Here is a 25,949-nt window from a genome sequence, read left to right as displayed (position 1 = left end):
TTCATTTATAGCTGCACTGATACTCTCTATGGGTTTCATTTATGCTTCACAATATTCAGGTCAACACAGTGAAACAGCACTTTGTACATTAGGCCTTATATGTATAATCTCTTTGATAATGATAACAACACATAAATATGTTTAAATAACTGATTACCTTTATCACCTGATCATCACTCTATTAATCTATTTTTCCTTTGGGTCAATAGGTGACCTGTACAGAGTTCATGGGAGAAAACACAGATGCCCCCGGCAGAGCAGTTTTGAGATACATGAGGACAATGAGGTAAGAACATTTCTACTTTTATTCTACAATGACCTCATGTTTTGGAGTATTGTTTGATGCTTCATTTACTACATACAACCATGTCTCAATCTGATTCAAGATGATGGTAAATAAAAATACATATTTTTTAATAAAGTAAAGCAAGCTGGGTATAGATACCCACTTCAGGGATACCCTGAGTCTTTTGTGCATTAACATTGTCTGATATTGTCAGCAGGAAAAATCTTTAGCTCATTTGCTTATTTAGCAGCTTATACTGAGCTGTTTAATGAAAGTTGAAATGTGATTGCTTTCCGTGGATGCACACCTCTTATCTTTGTGCAATGTTATTGTGAACAGAAGTCCAACTGATGCAGTATATTTTTACATGTCAAATAAACCATTTATAAAATGTACGTATTTATAGTGGCCCAGAACGTGCCATTAGGTACTGATACAGGTCTTGGCATGTGGCTTTCAGTACTTAAAAATATGTTTTATGAAAGCATTTCCTTACATGTCCCTTACCTAACCTAATGTAAAAGATTAGCCTACATTTTAAAGTAGATGTAAACCTTGACTGAATGACAATTAAGGGATCTATTTAAAAAAAGCATTGGTATGGCAAGACCACTGATTTAAAAAAACAAAACCACACACACAGTTATTTCCTTTTAATTCCTACACAAAACAAAATTGTATGGGGCTTTCTGTGATTAGAAGAAAAACCACAATAAGGTTGAGCCAGTTTAAAAGGAATTTACAAAACTGTTATTGACATAGAAAACATTAAAATATCCATGAACACCCATAAAAGCAAATCAGAATTGTGAGCAGAGGACTATCAAAGTCTTGAGGAGCAAAACTAAGTCGTTACATCTATTTATACAAAACCCTTATGGTATCAATCACTAGATGTTATAACGTGACTTCACCAGTGTTCAACAAATTACACCTTAGCGTTTGGAGGGAACCCCACGTGCGCTGCGGACAGGAAATACATCTATGTCAGTGTCATTCAACGAAGCTATAGGGTTGTTTTTTTTGGAACACTAGTTTTCTGTACTGTCAAGACATTGGCGGTGCACTTCTCCGGGTATCTACTTTTTCTTTGTGCCTGGGGGTTCTTTGTTGGGGTGGTAGCATCTCCTACTGGGTTTAAATAGATTATAAAATTATAAATGATAGATTATAAATTATTTTCCTAAGTACTTTTATTGTAATACAATACCTACAAATTACTTCACTCACCTTCGATGATGTGAAACGCGTTGAAGGTGGAATTTGCTGAGCACTGGTGGAATCATTTTATAACATCTAGTGGTTGATACCATATGGGTTTTGTATAAATAGATGTAACTAATTAGTCTTGCTCCTCAAGACTTTAATAATCCTCTGCTAACAATTGTGATTTGCTTGTATGGGTGTTCATGGATATTTTAATGTTAGCTATGACAATAAACGTTTTGTAAATTTTTTTGTTAAACTGGCTCAACTTATGGTCCCATTCACACCAGGGCTGTTCGGCTGCGCGGGTTTGGCGGCGCTGAATCACCAACATGAACGAGCCCATACATTGCTATGGAGACCGTTCATGCGACCGCGTGGCTCTGCACAATCGGAACTGCCTGTTGCCCGAAATGCTCCCTGCCCCTTTTTTCTGCGGTGATCAGCACGGTTTCCATATAAATTTCAATGGAACTAGGCTGATCAGCTCGGTTTTGAACTATGAGGTGAGTCCTTTTCACTCACCTCATAGTTCTAGCCGACCTGTGACAATGAGACTGTCACATGTCGGCTCAGTAGATCAGGAAGTGAGTGAACACATACCGGCGTTCGCTCACCTCTCGATCCTGTCACAGCTCTCTGCCGTGACAGGGGAGGGACTGGATTCCCCCTTCCCCGCTCCGATCCGCCAGCGCTGACTGGCAGAACGGACAGGGGAAGGGGCAGGTACAGCTGGCTCTGCCTCTAGGTAGGCAGAGCCAGCTATCACTCACGCAGCTGGGCGGATCCAGACATAATTGTTGGGATCCGCTTCAGCTGTGGCATCTCAGTATACCGCGAGCAGTAGCTTGCGGTATACTGTGCTTAGGGTGATGGGAGGACGCTAGTTTGTGTCCTCCCGTTACCCTAAGGAGAACTATGGGGAAAAGCCTTAACCCCATAGTTCTCCTTTAATTGCGTTTCAGCGCTGAAACACAATTAAAAAATCCCAAAACCAGCTAATCAGCTTGGTTCCATTGAAATTTATATGGAAACTGTGCTGATCACCGCAGAAAAAAAAATTGTGATTTTTCTTCTCATATCAGAAAGCCCCATACAATTTTGTTTTTGTGTATCCATTTTAATTAGACTGAGATGAGAATAGGTTTTTAGGAGACCTAATACTGTATTTATATTATATCCTTTTCATTCCTATCTCAAAAAAACAACAAAGATATTAAATGCCCTCTTATACAGTTTATCACTCGAACTGGTGTCCACATTGAAAGATTTTTCCCTCACCTCCTCTTACCAGAACAACTGTAAGCTTTTGGTTTGTACCAACTTTTTGGTGACTGTAGAGGATGAATTTCCCCAGCAAGATACAGATAGCAAAAAAAACCTCACAGGGGTAACACTTCCACTCATTAGCCAAAACAAGAAATAAAGGTTTTGGCTTTACATACCTTGAATATTCTAAATCCTTAACTGTAATTCTTAACTCTTAACCCAAGTATTTACCCTAACTATAACCTCTAATCTTAACCTAACTCTAAAGGAAACCACAATTACCTTGCTGAGCTTCAAAACACAGAAAGCTTCCTTTCCCATGTCAGACACAACTGCTTTGATGACTCTTTAATGATATTGTGCTTGAATATCAACTGTAATTAGCATGGGGTATTGATTGGGAATGTAATATTACTTTTGATAGGTGTTTTTTTTTTCCACAGGATATAGCCTCACAAAGCACCTGTAAAACACATGTCCTTGTCCTGGTCCTTCATGGTGGTAGTATTCTAGATACAGGAGGAGGCGACATCAGCAGCAAGGTGGCTGACGTCAACACCTTCAGCTCTGTATTTGAGAAAGTAACCAAAGCCCATTTCCCAGCAGCACTTGGACACATCTTGATGAAGCTGGTTCCTTGCCCTTCAATATGCTCTGAAGCCTTCTCGCTGGTTTACAAGTAAGATTTATATCACATTTTGTGATAGTCTTTTTTTCTATTAGATAATAGTTTGTTTTTTAATTAGATTAAAGTTTTTTTGGTTCATTATAGTTATAAATCACAAAAAAATGTAACATGGACACAGCAGGCATCTCAGTTTTCAAGAGAATAACAAGAGTTATAGGAAACAAGAAATACATCTGCAACATAAAAAAGATAAATTGTTACTGTAACATTGTACTTTATGTTGCTTGCAAAAACAAAGCAAAAAATAATTCTCCAATGGTAAGCACAAAGCTTTTATGAGGACATGAGAGAGAGAGAAAGAGAGAAAGAGAGAGAGAGAGAGAAAAAGAGAGAGAGAGAGAAAAAGAGAGAGAGAGAGAAAAAGTGAGAGAGAGAGAGTGTTCTATTAGTTTATTCATAGGGCATCATCTTTCCCTAAAGCTATAACTGATTAGATAATTTCCAATCTAATTCAGCTATGCCACTATACCATTTTGTAATAATGGAATATCAGGAAATCTGTTAGATTCTGAGCTGAACAATGTGCAACTATAATAATAAATATACGTTTAGTCGCTCATTTGTACTACTAAAATTTTGGCAATTTATTCCTTTGGGGGGCATTCAATCGCTTAACCGATTAACCAAATGGATCTGTAGCAATTAATTCCACATTATCACATACTGCTCTAATCTTTTGCAGTTGATCACTATACTACTTGTGCATCTTACACTAAAACGAGCAGATGCCCAATTTTGATGATTTACCACTTTAGTCACATAGCCATTTTCTCCGACTCCAGTTTATATAACATAGGAAAAAAATTTGGCCCAGAAAAGTAAAACAAAAGAAGCGACCTTTGATGCAGTACTCACCTACAGTCCCATGCTGTCCCCTGCAGTAATTCTTATCTGCCGCTAGATGTCAGTGGGTTGAAAGAAAGTGGATTGAATGGCATTGGCAATCATTCATCCCAAAAGACTGGTGACATCTAGCGGCAGATAAGATTTACTGCAGGGGACAGCATGGGACTGAAGCTGAGTACTGCATCAAAGTTCGCTTCTTTTGTTTTACTTTTCTGGGCTGAATATGTTTCCAATAGTTAGGTCATATTACACCTGCAGCAATTGCATCTTAGCAGAATGTGGTATAGTGGGGTGTGATTTTTATATTTAATTTGAAGAGAACTGGCTGAAGCTTGATACATTGCTGACTGTTTCCTAATTCAAAACTCTGTAACTATGTTTAATGTGTATTTTCAACTATGTAGATTGTTCAGAAATGCTGGATGTCTATAATGTTTATAAGAAATAACACTGTAGATTGCTGATCCAGGAAGTATACAATTACCTTTTAGGATACTAGCAGGGTGCTTTTGTCTTTTGTTTGAACTGAACGAGCATGTGTATTTTTTAACCTATGTATCTATCTAACTATAAGAAAGGGAAGATAGATCCCAGGAGCATTCTTGAGGTTTAACTCAATGAGTGAATGAATGATGCTTGAAAATCGTCAACTCTCTGTAATACATCATTTATATCTTTCAGGTGTATAACTGACTGATCCTGGCAGGGTTCCAAAATAATATCTAGAAATGTAGACATGGGTTCTGTGATAGAATTACAAGAAGATGCAATAGGCTGTTCTGGCAGATTCTTACCACACTGCTTTCTGTGGCAACTGCAGTAATACATCCTTAACACATTTCTTAGATATATAACCATTTTTAGCCCTCTGTCTAAGAGAGTCAAAAACATTTTGGTTATTCACAGTAGGGTCCCCTTTCATTGGCTCATAGATAAACCCATCATTCAGCCTCATGAATTCAGTCAGATCTCTTAGGCATCACCATTATATTACTCCCCCCCCCTTCCCCTCCCCTCTGTGCAGGTTTAACAACCTCATCTTTATGATTAATTAACCATTTCCATTACTTGTTTTATTGTTCTGTAAGATTACGAATTCCTTGTGGATATAAAATGGCTTTAACTTTGCTAACAATTTGGCTGTAAAAAGTATCTAATAGTGTATCTATGTAACTGTCCTTCCAGCACAACCACTTAACATAATTAAAAGAATGAGTCACATATGTTACCATAAATCACCATGAAAACATTGATTACACATGGAACAATATTACTATAAACTTCTGTTTATTTGTTAGATGCTTAAAATGAACATGAACTGTGAAAGGTTAGTGAAAATTTCCTCTAGACACTATATGAAATAATATTTAACCCATTAAGATTTAATAGCATGTTACCATAGTAACAGAGGACCACCATTGGACATATTTAGACCATTTCATGGTGCCATAGATGAGCTATGCTAAATAGGATTTATAAAGCAATACAAAGGAGAAGACAATTATGTATATTTAACATGTTAATGCTGTTCACTGAAAAACAGATTTAGGAGCATTGGGGGGGAGAGAGGATTTATTAAAACTAGAGCAGACAGAATCTAGAGCAGTTGCCCATAATAATCATCTTCTCTCTTCAGTTTGTTCAGTTCAGATAGAAGATGAATGGTTACTATGAACAACTACTCCAGATCCTGTCTGCTCCAGTGTTGATAAATTGCTCCCAATGTGACTTATTAATTCTCCAGGTACATGACACTTTAGGGGTTGTATTGATACCAAACCTCTGTTATTGACCTTAGTGGTGAGACAAGTTTTTTTACATGCTGACTTGTGAGTGTGCCATGATGCCTTTTTACTGTGTATTGATGAGCAGTCTCGGAAGATTGATAAGGGTTAATGTAGCAGCAGATTTATTTTACGCTGATTGGTGCCTGTTTTAGCAATGCTTGTGTCACTCTCCACACCTATCAGTAATAGGCTCTAATCCTCTTAGGGGCGCCTTTTAAAAGCAGTGGTATGGCTGCACCATGGCTGCACCATGGCTGCAGAAAACACCGTTTATGTAGCACAGCAATGTGCTTTGCCCTGCACTCCACTGCTTTTAGGACGCTGAAGTGGACACAGTGTAATGAAAAGGAATTAAAAATGTTAACAAATTGTTAACCGGTGGAGAGAATGATCACATGACCAGACACATTCACTCCTCCAATTACAGAGCTCTCTCTGCTACATTAAGCAAAGAGAACTCCATGGAGCAATGAAGTTTACACACTACAAGCTGCATTTTACGAATGTGTCATAAAATGCGGGCCATGGTATTTTAGACCCCTTAACGTATCTCTACAGGGGCAGGTCTCCTTCCAAGAATAATAGAGTAGAGTCTGTTTGCTTCGGAACTGCTTTGTTGTTTGTCTGCAATGTGGCTAACAAATCTTTCTTTTTCTAGTTGATAGAGTAACTTTACTAAAACAAAATGAAAGAGTAAATATAAATGTTTTATAGCAAAGACTACACAATTCTAATAATTTGACTGAATATGCATATTCTTGCAAATACCCAGTCATTTTTTTTCTTAATAACGTAATTTAAGATGAACTCCAGGCATTTTTATTTATACTTACATTGGTCCAGCTTGGCCCAATGTAATTTATATATTTATTTTTTTACCCGGTAGGGCCACAGGGATCCTGTAAACACTGCTGGAACCTATTTAGTAAACAGTGCAAGAAGCACTGAACAGTGCTCCCCTCACTGATACAAAATCTGTTGCAGCCTCTACTGGTATTCAGAGGTTTCAAACTCGAGTGTTCCACGGTTGTTCACCATTCAGTGGTTTAAGTGTTCATCAGGCATGCCACATAGAGGTTCTGGAACTTACTGGTTCCTGGGAAATTCCCATTCACGCCTCTAAATGATTACCTTGTGTGCTGATGCCTGAACAATACCCCCCTGAGAATAAGCTCCCAATCCTGTGATTCTGTTAGTTCCTGTTCCTGAGTTCCTGTTGGTGACTTGGGTTGCCCGTCACCAGAATACCTGCTGCCCAATCTGACCATTGCCTGTTTCTGACAATCCCTTTTAAATGCCAGTCTCAACCTCTCATCTGTCTGATCATAACTTTGCCTCATGATTTGGTACCATGATTGGTTTCTGCCAACTTTCAGCTGTTGCCATTCTGGCTGAATATTAGGGCAACGACCTGGGAGCTATTCACAGTACACTCCATTACACCTTGTAGGGTGCTCTGGGGAACACAGAACAGATCCTTAAGGTGCCCATACAGTTTACAACCATCGCAAGACCTTAGTCTTGCGATGGTTGCAAAGTAATTAAAAAAACGTACGATCTGCCCATCTTGGACAGGCAGATCGTACTTGCCTGGGGGGCAGGCTTCCGATGACTGCAATGCTGAACGGGCAGTGTGCGCGTGTGCACACAGGCCCGTTCAGCATTTGTCTCCCGAGCATCATTCAAACCAGCCGAAAATCGTAAGATTTTTGGCTGGTTTTCTAGCATGCTCCTTAGACAAAATACGTGTGACCGTACAGTAGAAACGGTCGCACGTCTTCATTCACACTGCACGATTCTCGTACGATCGCGGGATTTCCCGCGATTCTGGTATGAGAATCGTGCAGTGTATGGGCACCTTAAGACCAGTCTACATCCAGTGCAGAGGATCTACTATTTCCATGAGGGCACTTTACTAAACCAAGACTAGTACTGTTTAAGACTGATTCTGTTTGGTTGCTATTAGTAGTACACATTGCCCTTAGCACTCCACTAATTGCACTATTTACTGAGACAGCCCAACACTGTTCACTATGTATAAATTGTGTAGACTTTACAGGACTTTAGGGCCATAGCTACTGCATATAGGGGAGTGTATTAAAGCAATAATAGCTGTTAATTCCCCTGAACAAGTCTGTAATTTCCTTAGCACTGAAGAAATTCAAGTAGTCAACGGCTGGCATTTCTTCTAATGGCTCTAGCCAGCTTTTGTCTAATCCCAGCATGAATACTGGAAATAGGGCTCCATGCTTTTGTTCTGCAACTCTTGAAAACGAAATGAAAAAAAAAACCATTTCTATGAAACATGTACAAAGCAGAAAAAATACAGTCTATGACAGTGACTTTATTACCGAATGTAAAAAAAAAATCAGTTTTCAGTTACAATGTCCTAAAGCTTTTTTCATCATACAGTGCTACAATAAAATTCCCATAGCCAAGGCGTTCCAGCTGTCCTTTAAAAGTACAGAGCTTTCTTGCTTTTTATTTTTCTACCTAATATCATGCTGCGCTTCAATGTGAAAAAAGGTTCTGCATGTTTTCTGCTGTGCATATTATTAATGCAAATTTCAAGATATCTTTAAGCATAGGGGTTTTAAAGTGACACTAAATTCAGGAGTTAATTCTTAAAAATGCATTCAAGTACCTTAACTATTAACACAAACGTATCTTATTTGTGTATCACTCAGTTGCAGACACTGATGTTGACACTGTCCTTCCTTCTGAAGGGTGGCTACTTTTGTTCCCCATGGTCCCTGTGTGTGCTGTAAAGTAGCCACAGCTGCAAGCTCACTCCTGTGATGGACTAAAATCTCACATTTAGTTTACTAATGTGTATTGAGATTGTAGTCTATCACGTGAGCAAGCTCGGACTGGTGGCTATTTTACAACACAAATTGACCATGGGCAACAAAAGTAACCACCCTCCAGAAGGAAGGATAGTGTCAGCATGAATTCAGAGATGATTTGAGGATCTACAGCTGAGTGATGCACAAGTAAGATACATTTTTGTTAATAGTTAAATGAATTTTTAAGAATGAACTCCTGAGTTTACTGTCACTTTAATCCAGGTGTTTGCTATGCATATAGGCTTTATACTAATCCCTTGGTTTTCATCAAGTAAGTTTCGTTGGGAATTTCAAAGAATTACATTTTATGAAATGTGAACATATGTCTTAAGCATTTTTTTTAAAGAGGAGGTATTTTATTTCCATGTTATATATTTACCTATTTCCAGTCAGCATCATATCATTTTAGCTGGTTTTGCTGAAAAGCTCATTGTTAAGAGTTTAATAGCTAAAACTAAAATTACTCAAAAAAGCTACTTATTCCTCTTCTCTTCCCTCTCGCTACATTGTTCAGATGGACCATCACACACTTTTAATTGAAGAGAGATAGACTGAAAGCAAACATTTTCTACTTGTCTCTCTCTTTAGAAAATTCATAATGCTCCCTGCATTATGTATTTATTTGTAAATAGTATAAAAATAGTTAAGAAAATCAGTGTGGGGGAAAAAACAATTAGAGCAGAAAAAAATAAATGCTATACTTTATTTAATATAACAAACTAGGTATGCATAGGGCAATGGTGGTAAATTTGGAGTATTAAAAAATATTCTTTTTATTTTTGTTTACTTTTTCCTTATGATTTTTGTCTTGTTTAGTCAGCCTTAGACTCTTATCGGTAAATTAGGCAAAAGATTACTGAATACAGTGGCGTCTATGGGGAGTTATAAGAATGCTGGCTTAGTTTCTCTCTGATCACTATGGAATTAGGTAAAATAGTCAACAGGTTATATTTAGGTACTTTGGCAGCTTAATGTTATAAAACACGAGCATTTTAATTAAGCTAGAGGGTTTTTTTAAGTAATGCATAATTGATTTTAACCTACTTAGAATACATCTAGGGCAGCTTATAAAACCAGCAGATAGGAAAAGGATGACATGGGTAGACACTGTACAGACTAATTCATTTCCTACTGTTATAAACGTTAATGTAGTAAACCAGTATACATGGAAATGTGTGAAATCACCTGTAGAGTGGCTAATATGCCATATTACATAGAAAGACAACCTGTGGTTTTCCACTATGGACTTCAGGGACTTGAAAGCAATCATTGAACATAACAGGCACCCCCATGGCGTCTCAAACTGTCATTAAAAGTAGATGATGAGCGGGCACTTTTCCTGCCAGGATTTTTTTCTCTGCCTATCATTATAGTGTTGTCCTTTAGCAGAGTAGTTTGTCTTTGTAGAGAGTGCTTAAAAAGAACTATAGAGTATAAGCTGGGTACTGTTGAGCTTTTAAATTGCCATTTAGTTGCTTAGCAAGGTTTCCTCTTACCAACTAACCTTATAATGTAACCTCCCATTTCTGGCAAATTTGAAAATGTGAGACAGGACAGTTAAATAATAGCTATTTATAATTTGTTTTGTTATGCCTGTGTAGGCTGTTGGATCATACATATTCTACTATTGCATCTATCTATGCAACCTTACCAAAGTTAGCGGCAGCTAAAAATGTCATGTTCACATGTAACAATGGGAACCAGGCCTGCTAGGGTAATAAAAGACCTGGGACTCACAGCATAGTGCACTGTGGTCAAATTGTGGATGTGATGTAAGAGCATGTAAAATAATGCCAGAGCTTTTTAGTCTACATGCTAAAGTCAATATGTTTGTATGTAACTGCCATGTTAAAAGTCTGCTGTGGAAAGAGGCTGCCTTTAAAGAAGCTACAATGGGTATAAATGGCCTCCAAGAAGGACTGTCCTGAGTATGCCTGTCTTGTGAAAAGAGTATTCTGAGAATACTTGCCAATGGGAGAGACTGCTTAAAGATCACCTCCCAAGTAGAGAGAGTGTCCTGAAAAGCCTGGGATATACTAGTTCATATACTGTGCAGAGAATGCTCTGAAAATTAATTTTTCTAGTAGAGAAACAGCACTGAAAACGTCTACGTGGAGAGACTTCTGTGACAGAGCCTGCCATGAGGAGAGACTGCCTTGGCAGACTCAAAGGTTTCACCTAATGAGCTTGGGTCCAGCAAACAACTGATGAGAATGTTGCGCTGTATTGTAGATAATTGTATGTAGGTGTAGACAAACAACATGTCTACCAGCAAAATGTGAACAATACTTACTAAGCATAATGGAGGATAATGGCTGCTTCAATTGCCTGTACAGTAAGAGGAGCAGGACAGGTGGTATGGGACTGCTTCACACTAATCAAATTTGTTATGTATCTAGAGCCAGGTGAAGTTACATTTTAACTGATAATACAGTTATGTAGTTGTGGTGGTATGGCCGGCACTCTCCTTGTGGTGAGTGCAGGCCACTTGTAGTGAGTCATGTGGTATACCACGGGAAACAGCAGAAGTTTGTATGGGCAAGCCATTATTTATACTACATATTATGGCTGCACACAAGCCACACACAACACAATCTCTCTCTTATTAAAGATGTTTTGTCTCTTTTTGTTGCGGTTAAAACTGTTCAGGTGGCTGGAACGCACTAGATTGCATAGAGCAAGCATCCTTGCGTTCTAGGGTCGGAGGGGGCATGGCGATGCATTCAAGTCAATGACACCGCAGCCACACTTCCCACCCTGCAGTGATCACCCACTCTAGAATGTGTGGCACAGCAATGCCCGCAAATCACTGCGACCACTATTTTTGGCGATCATACCGCACCGCAGGCATTGCACGCGTTCTGGTGCGGGCGATCTATTTTTTTATTGACTGAAGTGTATCTACATATAAAATGGATGCAATATATCATTTTTGGACAGAGTCTTTAAAGTTTTATGGAGTAACTTTTCATATCTAGCTGCTGCATAACATTGTCTTTGTCAAAGCCTTTGTAATTTCCTGGAGGATGGTATAGTGAAATGATTTAAAAAAAAACAGCTGAATATTTGCACCATTTGCATACTCCCAAAGTGGCAAGGCAGCTGTGGATATTGTCCTTGCATGACAAGTAGCCAGACTGAATACATCAGACTTTGTCTAAATCTTTGATTAGAAACTAGTTGAAGAAAAATCCTCAGTAATTGCATATGCATTGGTTCCGATCGCCGAAGCAAAACCTTTCCCTGCGTCATCTCCATTTTGTACTCTTTGAAATCAGCAGGGATTGTGTCTTTGAGAATGGTAAACCATTCAAATAAAGCACCAGGAAATTGACTGTATTTCTCCCTGAGTGCAGGCGGTGGTTTGTTTTAATATCATGCCTGAGTAAACTAATAAATGCACTCACTGAGCCATTTTTTATTGGAGGTGTAAAGTAGGATATCAGTTTGATTTGATGAGCTGAATGCATCTTGTTGTTCCCTGGATTTCTCTAGAGACACAGACTTCATGTACCCAGCGAAAATGATGTCATGCTAACCTCTGCCATTTACTTATTACTAAGTCACTCCATGCATAATGTTGTAATGAAATCTTCTAAAGTGGTGCTAATTTGGATTTCTCAGTAAAGTGTCATTGAAACTAAAGTGGGCAACAACCCATTATATTAGAAAAGCAGCCAAATAAACTACACCCCCTCCACGATTGCACTCACACTCATTGAACAGTGATTAGGACAGCAGTATTGGAAGGGACATGACCAATCCTCAAAATTTACAGATGTAGAGATGTATAACCACACTCCAGTAAGTCACAAAACACTCTGCTCTATTTCAGCAATAATCATGGTAGAATTGTAGGTAAATAGCAAGTACACTGGGACTCTAAATCACTGGTTCTGGCCTTTTCCTTACATATTTATTATTAATAATGATGGCCAAATGTGAGGTGTATTAAGTGAGAGACAATGGCCAATAGAAGATAGTTGCTTCTATTGGCCAGTTTGAGTCCCCTAAGACAGTTTGTGAGAAAAAATGCTCAGGTTTTGATGGAGTGACTGGAGTTTATCCTTAATTTTTTGTACCAATCTATAAAGTTACTCATTGCTTAGTACTTACTCGGTAGGCATTTAAGCACATCTTGCCTCCTGTTAGCACCCAGCTGATCAAGTATTTCCAAAAAGGAAAATCCCTACTCTCTAATGTTCTTAAAATTATAAATTTGTTAAATACAGTTAAATGGGATTTTCTAATATTTTATACAGAGTTCCTAATTGAAAGGGGGAAGAAGGATCATTGCCAATGGTAATCCATTTTCACCATGCTTGCCTGTTGGTCATGATTGATGATTATCATGCATGTACACAATGTCCTAGCATTAGAACTATTACTGAACCATATTATGCTTACGTGACAACGTTCACTTGTAACTTCCCAAACTTAAGCTCAAGGGAGATAATGATGATTTAATACACTACTATAATGAAACCACAGTGGGAAGTAAATACTGGACTAGCCTTCAAACTCCTGACAGAGCTAGAAAGACCATGACTGAAAGCAGCAGGAAGATCAAGAACTACTACTTAACTTCACTACAAAGTCTGTCCATTGATTAATACTCCAGTAATGGAAATATGCCAATAATTAAATTTTTTAGTGGAATAGGCCTTTAAAACGCAACTGCAACAACACAATAAATTACTGAAGTACTAATGGCATCCACTGCTAATGCTTTAAAATTCAAAATTTCACTTAGTTCATCACCCATCAGATCTTTAGTACAAGTTGTTTTACATGCTAGTTTGTGAGTGTGCCATGATGCCTTTCTACTGTTCTACTTTAGATATGTAAGCCTCCAGATTCAGCAGGATTTTTTTCAGTAGTACATTTATTTTTGGCACAGAGCTGAGAATTAATGTGAGTATTGTAGTTGTCCAGTGTTCCAATAACTTAGAGTACCCCCCCACCCTAAAAGACCTTTCCAATTCTTAACTATACCCTACCTGAACACTTTACATCTAACCCCTAAAACAAGCCTTTTACACTTCTCCCCCTCCCCCTCCAACCTCCACCCATTTCTTATCCTTCTTTTCTTGATAGTTGACCTGCCCCTTGGCATTTAAATTGTATGTAAAACCAACACTTTTCTTCTTAGCTTTGGATAAAGTAGGAACGGATGGTGACCATTATCTGTGAGACAGGAATTGATGGGAAAGCTGATATCTTCCAGTTGTCACCAGAACAAGAGCTGAGGAGAAATTTTCCAATGGAGACACCAGTTCATGTGACAACTGTCTTTTAGATAATCCCTATCATTTAATAGAGATTTTCTCTCTCTTGCAGCTGCGTGTCCAGGAAAGAGGGAAAGTGAAAACTGCCTTCCGGAAACAGTATGAATTACCAGGCGAGGGGATTCCTTTACATACAGATCAGTCTAAAACAACTGCAATCAATCAACATCCTAGGGAAAAACAAACTGATTAGCACACTAAGGCATTGATTTTCTAAAGGCCAATAGATTGTTCACTTTGCAAGGGAAATTTCCCCTAGCTTAGTAAATGTGGTGAAAATTCACCAATTCACCAATCATGTGCAAAGAAACTATAAAAAGTAATTTTCTATGCACATTATTGGGTGATAAAATTCATCAGAGCTTTACTTCATTCACTAAGCTAAGGGGAAGCGTCCCCTGAAAAGTGAAAGCTCCCTTGCAAAGTGGACAACCTATTTGTTTTTAGTAAATCAATCCGTAAGTGTTTGGTCCCAGGAGACTAATTTGACATGCGTTGTATGCATTGTATAAGTGATAGTGTGCTAGTCAGGTTTTTTCTTTACTAGCATGTTGTTTGATTGCAGATGTTTTAGATTGTTCTGCATATTAAGAATTTCCCCATGTGGTAACTTATTTATTACAGACATTTTTTATAGCGCCGAAAATTTATGTAGCGCTTTACATAACTGCACATTCACATCAGTCCCTGCCCTCAAGGAGCTTACAATCTAAAGTCCCTATCTCGCATGCATATATACAAAGGCCAATTTTAGAGAGGATCCAATAAACCTACCAGCATGTCTTTGGAGTGTGGGAGGAAACTGGAGTAGCACAGGGTAAAGACTTTAGAGGGGGACCTCAGGTGGTCAATCCCAATTGGATCTTTCAAAAAATATTGAAAATGTTGGCTTTTATACTGCGGGTACCTTCCTTTTTTTTGCAATTGAATAAACATATATAAACTTCGACCATTTATTCAGCTGTTTGTCTGAAGATTTACTAAAACCAAATCAAATAAGCTCTAGACCAGTGGTTACCTGCCCTCTGCTGCTGCCAATCAGCAGAGGGGGACCTGATGTTCTTCATCTGGTGTTTTTTTTTTCATTCTGACGGCGTACACATAGCACAGCTGGCCCTGCCCACCCCAGGAGCTGGTCACATTACTGTGACACACCGCAAGGTCATCTAGCATAGTAGAGTGTGAAGGGAGGAGTACAGACTGGAGAAGTGGAAGTAAGTATATCTTATCAGGGGTAACTCTCATGGTTTACACTGAACTCTATGGGCTGCTCTGTCAGTGACAGTACTGCGGAGTATGTACCTCATACGTTATTTAGCCACACACTTTAAATCCAATTCTTCTAGTTCCAGCTGCAGATCCCGGTCCTGTCTTTGCCTGTAACAGTGGTTCTCAACCTGTGGGTCGCTGTGTGATTTCTGCTGTGCTAGGTGAGAGTCCTCCTCAGCCCCCTCCTAGCGCAGCAGGGTCAGTTCTCCCGCCACGCCGCTAGATGTCGCTGCAGCAGCCGCCGCATCCCTAAATTTTTTGCCGTTGGGGGTCACCACAAATTGGCAAATGTTACCATGGGGTCCCGGCCCTAGAAAGGTTGAGAACCACTGCTCTAGACAATGAAATCATAATTTAAATGATGTATTCATTAAAACATTAAATGCATTTTTATATATTATCTAAATGTGTCATTATATTTAATGTAGTTCCTAGCAGGATTCAAGCAAGGAATAGATGTGGCCCCCAGTTATTCTTTAACATATTGCACATATGAAGCTGGCTGATAGGAGGGTGGAACCTATAACTAATATCAGTGTGTAGCTTCTGCTGCTCTATTCAGTTACAAGTTGGGGCAGACGCTGACCAAGCTGTATTGCTTTAAATGCCATACTCTAGGTTAGAACCTGACTCTGCTGTCAGAAAGGACATAGTGATCTACATAAAAAAGTAAACATAAATATATATATATGTTTTAATATATGCTGTTTAAATACTTAGGGTTGTTAGTAAGGATTAGATCCCCTAAATCTGAAAGTGCCATGAGGATGCTTGTGGGTCTATAAAAATAAGTTTATTGAAGCTAGAAATGAAAGACGTTTGTATTAGGGTTGAAGAGTAAGTGCAAGCAAGAGCATTATTTTATCGGAATATAAAATATCATTGTGGTTGTTATTATTAGTGCCGCAGCACTGCTCCCTAGTAGTGTACCGACTACGTTGACAGCAATGCTGCCTATCCTTGACATCCAGTGACTATAGAGTTAGCCGGGGGGCCCAAAGTTTTGCCATGGGACCCCAGTATTTGTAGTTATGCGCTGCTAACAATCATAAATATTTAAAGAGAAGAACAGTCAGCTTTACAAGATACATACCAAGATAAAAATATAAAGCAACTCACCTGGCACATCATGTCCTCTGAATTAAAAGGCAAAATTGTATGTCTAACTGACGGAAACCTTTAACACAGCCTAATATTGAAACTAAAGTCTTAAATGATTTTTTATCTGCAGAAAAAAAGAAATTGCAATTTCCCAACTTTTGTAGCTACAAATTAACTGAATTAAAAAGCCAAATTGATTTCATTCAGTTCTGTACAGAAGATCTTCTTGTGTGCTCTCCTCTTTTCTTCTATGCATCTATATAAATTCTAGTACAGTTCTGTCAATGGCCATCTGTACGATCAAAGAACAAATACAAAGGATAAAAAGACTAGGCGGCTTATACTCCGTACTAGGGTTTTGTCTGAAATATATCAATGCATGTTCTTTTTTAACTAGATGAAAGTATATACAATGTATTTCTTGTATCAGTCTCCTTCCTACAAATCAAAATATGCTGATTCACTGGGAAATCATTCATTTTAAATGAAGCTAATCAGCAATCAAACATGCATGATACCTTATACACACTATACACAGCATTTGGAAATACATATATTTTCCTGACCTTTAAAACTGAACTTCAGGCTGATCTATTAAAATATATATATATCATTTCAATTAAAATAATGTATTTAATTAAAATTATATATGCCATTTTATTTTTAAAAAACATAATTACCATATCCATATTATTTTATATTGGCTTACTATAATCTTCTGAATGGCAAGACTTGGGAGAGAGGGGCAGCACTGTAGGCCAGGTTTTACTGCATTGCACAGTACTCTGACACTGGTTCTGTCACTCTGCTCTGTCACACTGATATCCTGTTGAAGGGACAGAAGAGCACAGAGATGACCTTATCTGTGTGGAATTGCTGGTTTATATTTAATTCAGTAAAAAGTGGAGTGGCGTTAAAGCAGAACTCCAGCCAAAAGTAACAAGATAATAACATTAGGACCATTAAAAGATTAAAAATAAAACAAGATCCAAGTCTGAGAGTTGTGCACTGACACTTTGCCAAGTTTCGCCTGGACTCCCTTATACACTGCCAGAATGCTCTCCAACAGCTTCCCCTGATCCAACAGTAATTACTCCCGGAGCTTTTCCTTTCAGTGTCCCCCTTCTCATTTTGGATCCCGAGCTGCTGCTAAATAATTTTTTCAGTTTTTTTTTCTTTGTATGCTTATAATATAACATATTGCTATTGTTGCTTCACTTTGAATGTAATCTACCCAATGTTCTTTTCTATCCTCAAACAAAAATGTTTATGGAAAAAATCCACAGATTTCCCCTGCAGTACTTTTTTATGACAATAAATATTGTCAGTCTGATGGCCTGCATCATTCAACCCACTTCCTTTGAGCCCTGGCCCAACCCCAGCCTCCTAATGGACAGTTAAGGAAGAAGCAGCACAGGGTTAAACTCATGTCACTGTTACTTTGTGTTCTCTTGCTATCAGCATGCTCCTTGTGCTGCTCCTTCTTCTCACATTCCAGCCCTGGTGTACATGGGCTGCAATAGGCTGATACCAGGTCAACTTGAGCTATGTAGACTACTATGTAGAGCTCCATTATTTAGTATATTTTATATTTGCTTGGAGTTCAGCTTCAAGAAAGGTCACTGACCTAGTTATGCTTCTAGCAGGAGTGGCTGGATACAAAACTGGCTGAACAGAATTACAAATCTTTTCAAAAGTATGTATTTTAACTGTATTCTTGGCTTCTAGGGCATCTGGTGAAAGAGCTAATCTATGTATTAGTCTTCCCAGATTAAAAAACAGGCAGATATTCCTGGTTCATGCAGAATACGTAAACATATTTATTTTGGATATAATAATTGGTTGAGGTATACATGTAGGAAAACTTGAATAGGACAGAATTTGCAGCTACTTGTATACTTGTTCAGTACCTAGAAACCTTATGATTTTCTAAACAGCACTGTTTCCATTTTGACATGCTGCATATTTCAAAATTTGAGGAAAAACCTATTAATGAAAACAAAAATAAAATGGCAAACGTGCTAACCCTTTTACACTTTATTCAAAACTAAAAAAAAAAAAGAGTTTTGTCTCTAGTTAGGCTTTAATCGTGAAACTGATCAAAGCAGCAAGAATGGAACTGTGATGTTATTTTTTAGATAATTCAGAGGGTTTTATTTTGGAAATGTCATCCCATCAATTCTAAAATTGCATGAGTAAGCTATGTGTAAAAGGAAATAATGAGCAGTACAATTTCAAGAAGAAACACTATGAAGGTTACTGTATAGTAATACTGCTGCTACCAATTATTATTGTTAGTATTATTATCTAAGCAATGCAATCTTAAAAAAAAAAATATGTGCAGCCATCTCCCATGAAACCAGACCAGTTTACTTGGATTTATATATGATGAGCAAATTCATTTGGGTGATTTTGAACTTGCAATAAATCTTGACAGCTCACCCCAAGCTGGGGCTCACCAGCTTACTTAATTCACTCAGTGAACTGGTATATTGGTGCTAAATGATGTAACAATTACTAAGGGGTGTCCCCTGTGAGGGTTCACTGTAGAATAAGTACTATACTTCTACTGTACAATGGCAACCAATATAAGGTGGGAATTTCTCCACTGAAAGAGGTATCTACACTGTCCAGGTGATGGGGAATTTAACTGACCACCAATGTAAGAAGGCCTTTACTGACACCAGTGTAGGAGGGTAATGCACAGTCCAGTAATGCCAATAATGTAAGGGAGCACTTCACTGATCATTATTGTAACGGAACGCTTCTCCACTGACCACTAATGTAAAGGGATACTTCTCCACTGACCAACAATATTTGGAGGCCCTTCTTTTCTGACCACCAATGTAAATGGGCACTCCTTCACTGACCAGCATGTTAGGAGGCACTTCTCCAAGGAACAACAATGTAAGCGGGCACTTCATTACCACAGATGTAACCAGGCACTACTCTGACTACCAGTGTAAGGGGGGAATTCTTCAATGACCACCAATATAAGGGGGCACTTCTCCAATTGCCACCAATGTAAGTGGACACTTCTTCACTGACCACCAATGTAAGGGGGGCACTGCACACCTTTGAACAGTGTAAACCTCTGGTATACTTCTGACTGCTATATTCAGTAAGCTGTACTGTACATCATGTGTTCCTGATCTCTTAAATATGGCTCTGTATCTGCCAATTACCCTCTGAAACATAAGTGGACATGACTGGTCAATTTGCACTCATATTGTTTGCTATGCACTTCCGTTTTTAACATCTTATCAGTTTCTTTGCACTTATTTGATTGTTTTAACAGTACTTGAAACATGTTTGTTATGTTTGTCAAAATTGTATTTTTCTATATAGTTTAAAAGAAAACCATTAGAAACTTAACTCAAGCAAAAACTTTTTTTTGCTTTGGATAGAGTGAGGAAGGGTTAGATTTTTGTCAGGTTGTTAATATTGCCTTCTGACTGCACTGGGGAAATGTCTCTCCAATTCTCATTGCTGTGACCACAAAAAAACAAATAAGGGAATGGGGGTTACTGTAGTAATACACTGGTGGCAATAAAAACCTCAGAGGTTCTAACTTTCAGCCAGCCCTACTTAAAAAAGGGTTTTCATTGCTCTCTCAAATCCTTTTGAATTCCTCTAGGACCAGACCTTGGGAAGCTCCTTGATAGAGACACTGCACAAAAAGAAAATGTAAAAAAATCAAGTTTTGTCTGGGGCTGGGTTTTAACTGGGAAAACAGATCAATAAAAAGAGAGTAGAAAAAATATATGAAAAAAAACATTCATCTGAAACAGAGATCAACACATAGCTGTGGGTTATTAAGCACACAAGGAGAGATATTTTACAAGATTTTTGCTGTTATATATTTTTATTCTCATTTTCTTGTCAGAAAGCAGTTTCTCAGTATATGCTTACCAAGTTCCTTCAAATTTATATTCAACACTGATGAATATATTATTGAATCTACAGTTTGATGCTGCAGAGTATGTTCCAGGCACAGATGTTCAGCTTTAGCAGGCTAATACTCTGAACTTTCTGACTGGGGAAAACAAATCAAAGACACATGAAACACACAGTGATTTACTAAAAAATATGCATGTATGCTGGTGCATCGATTGTCAACCAGATCATATACTTACAGCATATGCACCAATGATCTGAGGAAACATGAGCGCAGGCTATAGCGTACATACTCTGAGTTCACAAACAAGTGTAGTTTTCTATGGTGTTCAAGAGTCTAGGGATTCCTGCCTCAGAAACTTGCGACTTCCTGCAGTAGGAATCCCTAATTTGCTGTTTACGATTGGCAGCTGTCACCCATTCAAGTAATGATCGGGTGACAGTTGCTCCATTTGGTCTCTCTAGGGCCAGTTCACACCATGAAGTCCGCGTTCCAGAGCGTTCGGCCTCTGGAACAAACTGGAATGCAAACCGTCCGGCTCCCGGCGTTCAGGGGCAGGAGGGGGCGTGGCAGTGCATTGAAGTCAATGGCACTGCAGCCACGATCCCTGCCTGCAGTGCGATCGCCCGCACCTGGAACGCAGGCACATTAGTGCCTGTGTTCCGGTCCAGTGCAATCTGCAAAAATAGTGCTTGCAATGCTTTGCCATGCCCCCTCCTGCCCCTGAACGCAGGGAGCCGGCCGGCTTGCATTCCAGAACCGGCCCTAAGATGCTCTTTTAATACCCAATCATGTTACTGACCTGTGTCCAATTAACCTAATTAGTTGTTAAATATTCTTTCAGCTTTTCCTTGATATTACCACTTACGGTGCCCATACACCTGCCGATTAGCGTCCGATAATCGCAGAAAATCCAGCGATCGTACGATAATCGGCAGGTGTATGGAAGGCGTGCAACCGTTTCTATTGTATGGTCGCATGTCTTTTGTCTCCCGAGCAGGCTCGAAAACCCGCCGAGAATCGAACGATTGTCAAGCGGGTTAATGACGTTCTCGGGAGACAAATGCTGCACGGGCAGGTGTGCGCAAGCGCACACTGCCCATGCGCCGCTGGAGTCATCGGAAGCAAGTACGATCTGCCTGTCTAAGATTGGCAGATCGTACGTTATGTGTGGGTACATTTAGTAAGAAAGTATATTACTGCTGTGGAAGAATCACACAGCAACAATGTAAAAAATGTGTCAGTCATTTATGAACAGAACCTGAAAACTAGCGCAGTCATGAAGGGGTTAATTACTTTACAACCATCGCACGACTCAAATCGTGCGTTGGTTGTAAAGTGTATGGCCAGCTTTACTTTTAAAGCTTTTTGTTGTCCTGTTCCAACTTTTTAAAATCATGTTGCTGCCATCAATTTCAAAATTACCTTATTTTTTTCTTAAAATGGTAATTTTTTTCTGTTCAAACATTTTATATGAAAAACAATATTGTGCCGAGCTAATAATCATACATATCTAATACATTGAAACATATATAAGTGAGTCACATATATGAGCCTTCAAACAAATGAGGCATAGAAAATATCTACACAAAGACAAAAAAGCAATATAGACAATAAAAAGTCTCAAGGAAAAAACAAAAGCAAACAATGGTGATTGTGCAAAAAAAATCCTTCAGATGATTCACAGCCAATCTGCATATAACTCTCAGGCAAGGATAATCACACAATGCAGGCAGACCTTCACCTCCACCCAGTGAGTGATGATAACAAGTGAGTGCTCACCTGGGGAGGTAGACCTACAGAGCTAGGTCAACAACATAGAGCATAAAGGAGGAGCCTAAGCACCAAATCCATATAAAATGATCATACAAATAAATCAATCAATCCCATATAATATTATATAGATAGGCCAACTAATAGGCCTACAGGGGGCAGCAAACAAAAAAATATATATATAATTCTCAAAAATGGGAATGCCATGTAAAAAAATAGCACGTAAAAAATGGGCGCAAAAAAACTAGTATGTAAAAATAACAAAATGTATAAAAACCACTCCTGCCCCTAAAAATTTCAGGCATTAGATATGAAACAATTTAGGTCGAATTCTGCATTAAGTCCATAGGGCTTCAAAGAACCTGCTTTAAAAACCCATTGGGTTTCTTTTTTCGCTAACTGGCGTTTCCAAATCCCCCCTCTCCAGTGTCTAGACACCTTTTCTATTCCCCAGAACTGTAATAAACCTGTTTTTTTTTATGTACCTGCAGAAAGTGTTTAGAGACAGAATGATCTTTATAACCTCGTTTGATGTTATAAACGTGTTCTTTAATTCTGGTGCCTAATTTTCTCGTGGTGCGACCAATATATTGCAACCCACACGGACATTGTAAACCATAAATCACACCCTCTGTATCACAGGATATAAAATCTCTAATATCTACTTGAATGTTAGTAGCATTCAGCTGGAAAGTTTTCCTGAGTTTCATATTATTGGGAACATTTTTACATGCATGGCAACGCCTGCATGAATAAAAACCCACCGCATCAAGGAAGGCTACCGGATTTCTGTTCTTGGATTATCTACAACACCTCTTGCTATAATATCCTTAGTGGCACAGGCTTTCCTATAGACAAATTTCAGTTTGGGTTGTAATACTTTTCTTAATGCTTCATCTAATAATAAAATCTCCCAGTGCCTGGCTATAATCCTCTCAATATCTTTATACTGTGCGTTAAAATCCAAAAACAGAGCCATAGGCGGTTCATTCCTGACAATATCAGTCTTATCAGCAATTAAAGTATGTCTATCTATATCTGCTACCTTGCATATCTCTTTTTCCACAAAGCTCTCCTGATAGCCTTTGTGCACAAATCTCTTTTTTAATATATATGCTTGTGTTCTAAAATCATCGTAACTATGACAATTCCTCCTAACCCGTATGATCTGGCCTCTGGGTATGTTACGTAGCCAGGTCGGGTGGTGACAACTGACAGTGGGAATGTAACTGTTTCTATCCGTCTCTTTGAAGTGGGTCTTGGACAGCAACCTGCCTCCCTCCACAAATGATCATTAGCTCGGCACAATATTGTTTTTCACGTTTTTCAGATATTTAGTTATATCCTTAGTGCTTGGTAGCTCTTATTTTCACATTACACTTACTGGCGCTGATCACCTTTATTGTTTATTTTAAACATTTTATATGTTTTCTATTTTCTATTGTGAATAAAATATGGGTTTATAAGATTTGCAAATCATTGCATTCTGTTTTTATGTAGATTTTACACAGCATCCCAACTTTTTTGAATTGGAGTTGTACATTTTGTGATTATTAATAATTTAATAACTACATACATTGGTGATTTTGTATTTGGAACCTGGGGGTTCAGCTTTAACTGTAGCATAAAGAGATGAGTTTCGTCCTTCTGGATATGTGTCGTGGCAGGAATATGACAATCACAAAGTGGCAGTATTTTGTCAGAAACAGCTCTTCTATATTGCATGCTGTACATTTAAGCTGTGTTGTTATGCTCTTTGACAGAGCAGAGTCTCTAGTTGCTCTAGGTGCGGAAAATGTAAACAGATGTAAACACTGTGATATGTCAAGGAGAAGGGTAGCATTTGAATGTAAGCTTCTAGATTCAAGGTCTCAGTAGTAAACATGATCAATAACCTAACTCATGAGCTTCCTGAGGAACAAGCTGTGTAGAAATACATAATTGATGATGTTATGTGTAAGAACATATCAAGGGTGCATAAACAAAATAATGAGGGAAAACAACAGAGAATCTCTAAAGAACAGTGCTACAGTATAAAAAAAAGTACATGCTACGCCAAAAGTCAAAGCATGTATACAAGCTATGTATGCTACATAGGAAAACTATTCTATTGTAATGTTCATCTTTCTCTTAAAGAAGAAGTCTCATTAAAAAAATAAATATATATATATTTTTATCCTCCAGGGAGCCAAATGCATTTAACGCTTGGTCCTGTTCAGATCAGTATGCCCATTGCAGAATTAAAACACCCTTTTATTTATGTTAATGCTGACCACCCCAATCTGGAGCCTAAAATGGGGGAAGTACAGCCAGCACTGAGCTCCAACCCCTCTATAATAGCAAATGAACAGCCAGCTAATAAATGAACAATCAGCACTACAGGATTATGTGATATAGCTGCTGGCTGCTAGTAAACACACAGATCACCGGCAGGTCTACCACACAGCTCTGATAGCCATGATTGTTCATATGTATAAGACCCCTCAGCACTGCAGGGCTATGTGATCTATCTACCAGGTCTGGTTGCAAGTACACAGCCTGGTAGATAGATCACAGCCCCACAGCACTGAGGGGGCTTTTATAAATGACTGCTAAGTGCTGTCAGGGCTCATACTGGTCATGACAGACAGGTCACTCAGTACTGTGGGACTGTGATCTATCTACCAGGACTGTGTTTACAAGCAGGGCTGTTTGATCTATCTGCTGGGGCTGCTTGTAAACAGAAGTGCTGAGTGAGCTTTTATGAATGAATACTCAGCACTGTTGGGGCTGTGTCATACACTGTACTGGCCCCAACAGCACTGATTGTTCAATTATAAAGGATCACTCAGAACTTCTGGGCTATGTAATCTATCTGTTGGGGCAGATAGCCCAGGCAGATAGATCATAGACCCACAATGCTAAGTAATATGTTATACAGTATATGGCAGAGCTGGTCTCCAGAGTGGCCCCTGCTGCCAAAGACCACTGGTGTCACTCAAAACTTCTTCTCCTTGCTAGCAACATAGTCGGACGGCGGTGCTTAAACTGTCTGACCATGCTGACAACAGCAGGATGGATTCGAACATGACCAAGTGCTATATGCTCTTTGTCCCCTAGAAAGTTAAATAAAAATGTAAATGTTTACATTTTTAGTGAGACTTCTACTTTAAAGCTAAAGTGTAGTGTATGGCTAAAGGGATGCCAGGGATGTGTTCTTTTACACAAAGCTGCAGATGACATTAAAAATCATTGATGTCAGAGGACATTAATAGCTATGCTTGATTCATAAGTGATGGAGGTGGCTGAGACAGAAAACTGGGCTCAAGATAGTCTCTGCAGCCTCAAATGATTATATTATGGACATGAAAATTTGCATAGAATTGAGGATAGTCATCTCAACACAGGAGAGGACTTGCTAGAAGTGAAAAAAAGGTAAGCCTGGAGTTCAACTTTAACTCTGTAGCACCTCACTTCAGACTATACAGGCTCTCTGGAGACTGTAGGATCTCGCAGAGAATATATAAAAAGCATTGGACTACCAGTGTAGGTTTTAAAGTCAGCATTTAATAGGTTAATAAGGTACATCCATCACTCTCAGTTTTCAAAGCATGCTAGGATTTCTATTAAAAAGGCAAGCACTGCTTGCATGCACATTGGCCACCTGTGCACAACTGACTAAGCCAAACAGGTGGTGAATATAATAATAATAA

At 38.7% G+C, this 25,949-nt stretch overlaps 1 protein-coding gene across 1 annotated transcript in view; it reads left to right on the top strand.

The window, feature by feature from the left end:
- Positions 1 to 209: 209 nt before the first annotated feature.
- The window catches only part of PITPNM3 (PITPNM family member 3), a gene marked incomplete at its 5' end in the record, with an annotated part of 118,221 nt that continues 92,481 nt past the window's right edge, over positions 210 to 25,949 (top strand). Inside the window, 2 exons of the mRNA XM_018561271.1 lie at positions 210 to 286; positions 3,205 to 3,440. Coding sequence (XP_018416773.1) covers positions 210 to 286; positions 3,205 to 3,440 — 313 coding nt within the window. The remainder of the gene's footprint in view (positions 287 to 3,204; positions 3,441 to 25,949) is intronic.

The sequence above is a fragment of the Nanorana parkeri genome, unplaced genomic scaffold (genome assembly GCF_000935625.1).
Source record: "Nanorana parkeri isolate BGI_ZX_2015 unplaced genomic scaffold, ASM93562v1 scaffold512, whole genome shotgun sequence".
Classification (NCBI taxonomy): Eukaryota; Metazoa; Chordata; class Amphibia; order Anura; family Dicroglossidae; genus Nanorana; species Nanorana parkeri.
This window is presented reverse-complemented; position numbering and strand designations above follow the sequence as displayed.